Source organism: Pinus tabuliformis, chromosome 6 (assembly GCF_031772625.1).
Source record: "Pinus tabuliformis cultivar Carrire ecotype Pingquan chromosome 6, CPIR1, whole genome shotgun sequence".
Taxonomy (NCBI): Eukaryota; Viridiplantae; Streptophyta; class Pinopsida; order Pinales; family Pinaceae; genus Pinus; species Pinus tabuliformis.
Genome location: NC_142292.1, coordinates 1693807815 through 1693817370, shown reverse-complemented (window position 1 = coordinate 1693817370; position 9556 = coordinate 1693807815). Strand labels below are relative to the sequence as shown.

General features: G+C 42.5%; 1 protein-coding gene across 1 annotated transcript; it reads left to right on the top strand.

The window, feature by feature from the left end:
• The first annotated feature begins 301 nt into the window (after positions 1-301).
• LOC149265493 (uncharacterized) lies at positions 302-5660 on the top strand. Its single transcript, XM_089404252.1, has 7 exons — positions 302-1448; positions 1701-1891; positions 2377-2557; positions 2636-2831; positions 3611-3689; positions 3973-4118; positions 5396-5660. Exons 1-7 carry the CDS (start codon positions 302-304, stop codon positions 5658-5660), a joined length of 2205 nt encoding a protein of 734 aa, XP_089260378.1.
• The last annotated feature ends 3896 nt before the right edge of the window (positions 5661-9556 follow it).

Genomic DNA, 9556 nt, shown 5'->3' with positions numbered 1-9556 from the left:
GACGGAGCCGGTCAAAAAAGAGCCAGAGCGAACCAATAGAACCTAGATACCTCCTGTCAAGCAGCCTCAATCTGAATCACCTTACCCAAAGAGATTAATCATGAGTAAACCAGGTCCTCAATCTGAATTTTATTTATTAGGAGAATTGCAGAACTTATTTGTTAAAATTCCCTTATTACAAGCTATGAAGGATGTGCCAATCTATGCAAAGACTCTTAGGGAATATTGTTCAAAGAAACCTGCCAAGAAAATTAAAGATCCCCTTACCATACATGTTATGGGAAAGTTGTTAGACTTTATGATGGGAAAATCGATGCCAGTGAAATATGGAAATCCGGGGAACCCGATCTTGACAATACATATTAATGGGGTAGAGATTCCAAATGTGTTGGTAGACCTGGGAGCTACCATCTATGTCATCACCACTGAAACTATGCATGTGTTAGGACTCTGTAATTTAAAGCATACACCTACAGTATTGGAATTAGCAGATCGACCTACAGTTAAACCTGTAGGAAAATTGGAAGATGTGACAATTTCGGTGGATTCATGGCATTACCCCATAGACTTCCTGGTATTACATACACAATCTTTAGTGGGCGGTCATCCCCTAATTTTGGGTAGGCCATGGCTGGCCACTGCAGACACTTACCTTGGGTTCCACTCAGGGAATATGGTCATTTCTAATGGGCATAACACTAAGAATTTAGTGTTATATCCACCTGCAAAACCAAATTCACCTATAAAACCAGCAGGCGGTAAGAAGGCTGTATCTGCGGTGGAGGATGGAATGGAAGAGGAAGAAGTAAGACCTATCCTTACTATCAGACAGGCCCTGCAATTGAAAATGGAATCAGAAGATGATGTAACCACTTCCTTCATGGATGATCCTTGTTCCATTTCGGAGTCAAACCAGCAAATCCTAGAATCTATCCTAAGCTGTGAGACTCAGGAAACTGTGGAAACAACAAAAGGATTAGAGAAACCACGTGCTAATGCACCTCATGAAAGTATGCAAGTGGAATTGGAACTGGGGAAAACCTTGAACATTAATCCGAACCTGTCAGAATCTCAGAAGGAGCAGCTTATAGACATTTTGCGGAAACATAAAGAGGCCTTCGCCTGGGATTATGCAGATATGAAGGGAATCCCTGCAAACTTAAGCACCCATCACATATATATCAAGGAAGATTTTCGTCCTATAAGACAACCTCAGAGGAGAATGAACCCTGCATTGAAGAATGTGGTGAAAGAAGAACTTCGGAAGTTACTGGATGTAGGTTTTATCTACCCCATCTTAGACAGCCAATGGGTCTCAGCATTGGCAATGGTCCCCAAAAAGAACGACAAATGGCAGATCTGCATAGATTATCGAGAATTGAATAAGGCGACGCAGAAAGACCACTTTCCCTTGTCGTTTTTTGATCAAGTGTTAGACACACTGGCTGGTAAGAAATATTTCTCTTTCCTAGATGGTTTTAGTGGATATAACCAGATCCAGATTGCTCCTGAGGACCAGGACAAGACCACGTTCACATACCCCTGGGGGACATTTGCATACTGGGTCCTTCCTTTTGGCCTGTGTAATGCTCCTGCAATGTTCTAGAGGTAAATTTTGGGAATCTTCTCTAACTTGATAAATGACAGTGTTGAGATCTATATGGATGACTTTACTCTATATGGGGAATCGTTCATGGTAGGATTGAAAAATCTAGAAAAAGTTCTTGCAAGGTGTATGCAAGCACGTGTCTCTCTGAGTATAGTGAAATGTCACATGATGATGGAAGAAGGAATCATTCTGGGACATTTGCTCTCAATTGAAGGAATCAAGATGGATCCAGCAAAGATACAGATAATCTTGCACTTCCCCACACCTAAAACGGTCACACCGGTACATAGTTTCATTGGTTGTGTTGGTTATTATAGACGTTTCATAGAAAGTTTTGCAAAAGTAGCACACCCACTATTTCAATTACTAACGAAATATTTAGAATTTGTATGGACAAAAGACTGTGATGCAACATTTACAAAAATTGAGTTAGTTTGCAGTGCTCCTATCCTTAGAGGACCTAACTGGGCATTACCTTTCCACATTCATACGGATACCTCTCAGACAACAATTAGTACAATATTGGGACAACAAGAGGATAAAGTACCTTACGCAATCTACTATGTTAGTAAAAATTTGGCTCCTGCTGAATTAAACTACACAGTGACTGAGAAAGAATTTCTTGTTGTTGTTTATGCCATCAACAAGTTCCGACACTACATTACCGGGTATCCTACTTTTGTGCACACCGATCATGCAGCCATCAGGTATTTAATGAATAAACCTGTTACCCTGGTCGAATTACAAGATGGTTGTTGCTACTACAGGAATTTGATATCACTATAGTAGATAAACTGGGGAAAGACAATGTGGTCGCAGATTTTTTATCTAGGATAGAACGTGATGGTAAGGAAACACCAATTGAAGATGATTTTCCGGATGAGCATCTTTTTGCAGTTTCTGCTAACACTCCATGGTATGCAGATATTGCTAATTATCTTGCTACAGGTAAAGTGCCTCGTCACCTGTCCTATAAGGAGCAAAGGAAGATCATTCACCAGAGTACCTGATATTCATGGATGGCAGGATATCTCTTCCATACGGGAGTGGATCAGCAGATTCGGCGTTGTGTAGTAGGAGATGATATTTTCGAGATATTAAAAGCTGCACACGGCGGACCCTGTGGGGGACACTTTGCAGACAAAAGAACAGGTCATAAAGTACTGCAAATGGGATATTACTGGCCCTCCATCTTTCATGATGCTCGAGATTACGTGCGGAGGTGTGATAGTTGTCAACAGATGGGACAACCTGGGAAAGTAGATGAGATGCCCCTGCAACCCCAGATAGTTCTTGAACCATTCGAGAAATGGGCCATCGATTTCATTGTTCTCTTCAACCCACCTTCGCATCAGAAGGCTTACATCTTGGTCTGCACCAACTATGTAACTAAATGGGTGGAAGCTCGGGTGGTCACGAAAGTAATAGAACAAGTGGTGGCAGACTTCCTTTTTGAAGAAATCTTTGCCAGGTAAAGGACTCCAAGAGAAATTGTATCAGACAATGGATCACAGTTTACATCTCATATGATAGAAAAGCTAATGCAGAAATATGGGGTCAAACATAGAGTGACAACCCTTATAATCCCCAGGCAAATGGGCAGGTAGAGAGCACAAATAAGGTATTGGAAAATATCTTGACAAAGACATTAGCAAGCCATCACTGGGACTGGGCACAGAAACTTCTGGAAGCTCTATGGGCATACAGAATGACATGGCGGAATACAACAGGGTTTTCTCCATATGAATTAGTCTATGGAAAATCCCCCTTGTTTCTGGTGGAATTTGAGATAAGTACACTCATAACAGCTCTGGAAGTAGGCCTAGATTTATCAGAAGCCCAGAAACACTGACTGGAATAGCTGAATGAGTTGGACGAGATTCGAGCAGTGGCTATCCAGAGAACTACTGCTATTCAACAGCAGAGAATGAAATGGCATGATAAATTCATCAAAACTAAGGTATTTCAGGTGGGGGACTGGGTGTTATTGTATGACTCCAGCTTTAAGGATGTCAAAGGCAAGCTCTGCATTTGCTGGATGGGCCCATATCAAGTAGACGCAGTGTTCGACAATGGAACGGTAAGATTAAGTACAATAGATGAAAACCATACTTCCTTCCTAGCAAACGGACACCATCTTAAATTATATCACCATCCAGCCTTTAAAGATGCTTTTGTTAAAAATCTGTCTGCTTCATCTAATTTAATGGTCATTGGAAAACAAGACACCCTCACTTTGTTCTATATATATATATATATATATATATATATATATATATATATATATATATATATATATATATATATATATATATAATAACAAAAAAAATATATATTGTTGTTTATTTGTTTATCTTTTGCAGGAACAAGAAAGAAATATGGCGAGGAGAAATGTAACACCCAGCACTATCACTTTATTAGTTATTAAGAGTTGCTACACCGTAGTTGCTGTTACTCCACAATTGTCGTTACATTGTAGCTGTTGTTACTCTGCCGGGGTTGTTACTCTGTAACTGCCATTACACCGTAGTTATTGTTACTCCGCAACTGCTACTACACTGTAGCTGTTGTTACTCTGTAACTACCGTTACACCGTAGCTGTTGTTACTCTGCAACTGTTGTTACACCGTAGCTGTTGTTACTCTGTAATTGTCATTACATCGTAGCTACTATTACTCCGCAATTGCCATTACGCCGTAGCTGCTGTTACTCTACAACTGTCGTTACATTGTAGTTGTCGTTACTCCGCAGCTGCAGTTACACTGTAGCTGTCATTACTCCGCAACTGTTGTTACACCGTAGCTGCCGTTACTCCACAACTGTGGTTACTCCGCAACGGTCGTTACATCGTAGCTGCTGTTACTCCGCAACTATCATTACACCGTAACTTCCGTTATTCCACAACTGCCGTTACACCGTAACTACTGTTACTCCGCAACTGCCGTTACACCGTAACTGCTATTACTCCGCAACTGTCGTTACACCGTAGCTGCCGTTACTCCGCAACTGCCGTTACACCGTAGCTGTTGTTACTACGTAACTGTCATGACACTGTAACTGTTGTTACTTTGCAACTGCTGTTACTCAATGTTGCTGCTATTCACTGTTGCTGCTACTTCAGAGCAGCTTCCACTCACTGTTGCCATCACTCACTATTGTTGCTCCATGCTGTGTTGTCACTCCATCAGGTAAGTCCGCAGGTACGTCTCTGTAGTTTTATGGATTTAATTAAATATTCCAAAAAAGACAATTAAACGTGCTGAGGACGGCCGTCATTAAGTTGGTGGGGGCGAAACCGTCATAAGAAATGACGGCGTACCATGAAAAGACATTTAGTGCACATAAATCCCGCTCAACTGAATATAATGATTTTGGTACTCTGTAATCATATTTTTTAAATGTGTTGGGATGCGGATTCGTACGCACCAAGTCATATCGGTCACTTTCCCCACACGCCGCATTTAATTTTCAGAACACACCTCAGTACCATCTTAACTTGCCATTATGTCCGAGCGTACTAGTATTGGACTTGCCATTACTCCCATACGTACTAGTACTATTCGTCTGGTCTTTCCCAAATCAGCCATGACATTATTTCAACCTCCAACGATTTGGAGACCTGTCACTCTCCCCTGCCAACCAGCTACAGTCGACGTGTTGATTCCACCTCGCAACAATGGGTGGCTGATCAATTCGTCATGAACATGAAAATACAAGGGCAGCTCGGAATAATCAGGAGGTATGGCAGGACTTTTAGAATGCAGGACGGGATGTGTATTTTGATAGGTTGAGAGGATTTAATGAAGAATTGACAGTGGAATTTGCACTGAACTTAGGGGAAGAAGGCTCGCGGGTTCGTGGAATGGTGATCCCTGTAACAGATGAAATCATTGCGGAAGTCAGTGAGCTTCCTCAAGTAGGGGAACGATGGTTTGTGAGAAGAAAGATCCTTCCAAAATTCCCCGAGGCCTTCCTTCAAGCCGGAGAGAGTATAGCACAGAAAGGTAGGGGGTATGACAGAAATTCGCTACCATATCCAGGGGAGAAGTAGCAGAATTTGTTATCAAATATATGACATGCGAGGGTAGATACTCCACAATCTTCAGATATCACCTCCGCATATTAGCTCACCTGCGATTTCCACAGGCAGAGGCTTTCTCCATGAATGTGCCCTACTTCCTGCTAAGGAGCCTGCATCTAATGGCACATTCGGCTCAGGGGGCTCGACAGGTACTGGCGGTCATCACTCATCATGGGTTGGTGTGGCTGCTAATAATGAATGCCATTGGACAGATTCTGATTCCGTGGGAGGTGTTTCAGGACTCCACGGAGGAACAAATAGCAGCTATTATGGCCGCTAGGGCAGAGGAATCTGAACCTATGGAGGAGGATCCTGTCGAAGATGACTATGTCGATCAGGAGGAACCAGAGGAAATGGAGATGGAAACAAAGGAATTGGGGGATGAGGTAGCCCCCCAAGATCAAGCAGAAAATATGGAGGTAGCGGCAGACATAGGGGCTGATGCAGAAAGGACCACTAGTACCACGAATGAGGCTATACCACAAGAACCAGCTTCACCCATGGAACTAGCAAAGCAAGAGGATGCTACGATAGCCACGGAAGTAGACCCACAACAGGCCAGTGTGGGCGAAGCAGTTGATATGGTGACTGAAGGAACCCCACAGGGATCTCCTGCCATATTGGAAATAATGGAGGAAGACAATCCGGTGGAAGAAGAGGCTGTGACCATTCTGACCATGGAACTCAGAGAAGAGGAAGGACAAAGACAGGAAGGGCCCAAAGTTGAGGAAACTGTGGGACCCATTGAGGAAGCAGCAGAAGAGCCAAGGCTCGAGGTTGACACTGAACCACAAGAACCAGCGTCAACTTCGGGGCCAATTGTAGAAGATGCACCTCAGTCCCCTTTCTTTACCACGATTCTAGGAGGAGCGAGGGTAACTCGTTCCCTCTGATGGAGAGAAAAAGAAGATTTTACAATTTCGGTGGCTCTGAACCTGTTGCAGAGGCCACAAGCTTATAGATTGGAAACCATTCAGGTGGCAGATGCCTTGGAGTAGAAAAGGAGAAAAGAAATTCTGGAGGCTAGAGAATCGGGAAGAATTCCAATAGACACAACAGCGGGAGAATGTCTCGCCAGCACATCGCTAGTCGCGGTGCATGTGCACAAAGAAGAGATCATTGTTGGCGAAAAGGAGGGACCAAGTGAAACGGTCCCGACAACTGAGCCAATGATACAACCAGGCGAGGGGGCTATTGAGCACGAAATAAGTGGAGAAGAGCAAGCAAGGGAGGAAAATACCCTAGTCAACACAGCAGAAGATGTTTTGAGGGATTTGCCTCTGGTGGAGGAAAACCCCCCAGTCAACACAGCAGAAGATGTTTCAATGGATTTGCCTCCACTGGAGGAAATATTAGTTAAGCAAGAGTGGATAGATTTGTGTGAACAGCGAAGGCTTCCAATGAAACAAAAGTATCAGTTGCAGTTCAAGGAAACAATGCGGCTCAAAATGGAAGTGAGGAAGTTGAGGAAGAAGGTGAATAAAATGCAGAAACATTTAAGAAAGCACAAAGGGCAAGCCAGAAAGGCCAAAGCCATCTATGTTGATGTAGAAACCCAAGTAGACCGGATAGTCATGACATTTGCTGACACTCAGACAGACTCGATCGACCGTTTGTTTGAAGATCGGGAGTATGCCCTAACAGCTGAAATTCATTCCTGGAAATCTACTGTAGCCCAGTATAAAAATAGGATCAGAAGGACTGAGGAAAGGGCCTCCACAACAATTTTTGGACATGTGGAGTGTATGGATGTGATGAGGCTACGGCATGCAAAACAACAACTCAAGACAAAGTAGTTGGAGAAGAAAGCGACAGAGTTGAAGGCCGACAAGGAGCAGATGTTCGAGTTGGTGCAAGAGGTTATGGCATGTCGTCCCCCTGCTTCTTGTTATTCCTTATTTTGCATGAATGTTTCCTTTTATTCTGCATGGAGAGTATTAAGAATGAGGTCAGCTATGAGATGGAGGATGATGTGCAATTCCTCCGGATTTTGAGGAGTCAAGATGTACCAACGCAACATCTGATGTGTGAGTTTTACTTGCACGGGTACTTACTACGGCTGGACAAATATTTCATCTCGGTCCCATATGTGGGGGACATTCATTTGAGGGCCCTCACCTCTTACGCTTTTAATCAGATTCACTGGCAGAAAGCTGGTAACACTTTTGAATCAAATCAAGTTACAAAGCCATTTATAGTAAGAGGGGAACATGAGAGATCAGACACAATGTTCAATAAGCACAGGACCATTCTAGGGATTGGGGAAAATAGAGATAGGATGGTAAGGACACAAAAATGGTGTCTTGATCTTTGTGTTAATCAACTCACCACATTTCAAAAAGAGGCCCTTAGTTGCTGTCAGAGGAGGTGGATGATGTCACCAACAGCCGTCCAGGAGAGGGAACCTTTTGGGGTGCCAAATTTTGCACGTGTACTTACTAGGGTGCCTAGGTGTGTGGCATGTGTCCAGACATGTGGGTCCCGGTGGATGGGGCTCCGGTTTCAATTCCCTGTTCTCTGGTTGCCTAGCGAAGATTATACTCCAGCTTATGATGTCCCGACAGATTGGTGGAAGGAAGTTGTCCTCTCGGACGAATTTAAAGTTCCATGGACAGAAATGGCTGAGGAATATGATCTTGCCCAGCTTCATGAAACCTACAGTTTACAGAACCCAGATTTGCAAAAGCGGAGGACTGCATGAGGACATGTAGTAGGCTGGTTGGGGGGAGATGTTGGGTACCAAATCGGGCCATCTTTCTGCCTATTTCCATTACCCTTTTTGACCCTTTTTCACTCATTTACCCATACTGTTATGATAAATTTACAAGGTAAATTCCTCCTTTACTTTTCCTATTGGTGTATTTTAATTAATGAAGTAAAATGCACAGAGTCTATCTATTCGCGGTACTAAACTGTGTGTTTGACCACAGCATGAAAACAGGAACCCTCAACTCAGCATATTGCAACAAAACTGGCAATGGCCGATCAGAAGGAGGATGCGCAGCTCGGGGAATAGTGCTATCTCAGACATCTGATGCTGATGCCGTTTCAACCGATGGATATCTTTGTATCTGCAGTTGCTATGTTTTCGAGAGATCTATTAATCTTCCTCGATGTGTATAAAATGCAGGTTGATCCTGTGAATGCGGGTTCACCCATCAGTATTGCAAACCTTTGTTACCGATTAATAAAAGATCATTCATTTTGTTGTTCTAATCCTTTTCGTGGCAAACACAGCCCTGATCAGAGAGTTGGGCCTGCTCCTCTGATTAGGTGCTGCGTCTTTGTGTATGTGTGATTTATTAGTTTATGTTGCTATTACAGTTCCTTACTGCTTATAGTTATTTTTGCAGTTCTGTAATTTGTTAATCTTGCATTTATGTTTTGAATCTTAAACCACGAACACTTGGATGGGAAAGATTACGCGTTTCCCCTGCATATACCTTTCACGTTGCCTTGAAAAGTATACGCACCCAGATTGATAAGATTAATGTCGAAACAAGGTAGATAAATCACCCCTACCTGGACACCAACACTTATCTCCTTATAAGTTTACTCATATAATAAGTGTAATTACTTGGTGGATGTAGAATTAAATTTGGAATCCAATGGGGGTATACACTTGACACTCGAGTAAATGTATAAGGAGATAAGCCAAAAAAAAAAAAACTTTTTCTTTCTTTCGTTAAAAATCCATTTATCTTATTTTTTATTTTAACTATTATTTTATTATTTTGCTTAGGAGGCCCAAAGTTTATACTTCAAAATTCCCCTAATGATTATGCTCCTTATTCCATTCTTCTATATTGATACATCATTTGTTGTTTACACATGCTCTATGGAATTCAAGATGTCCACTCTTAACT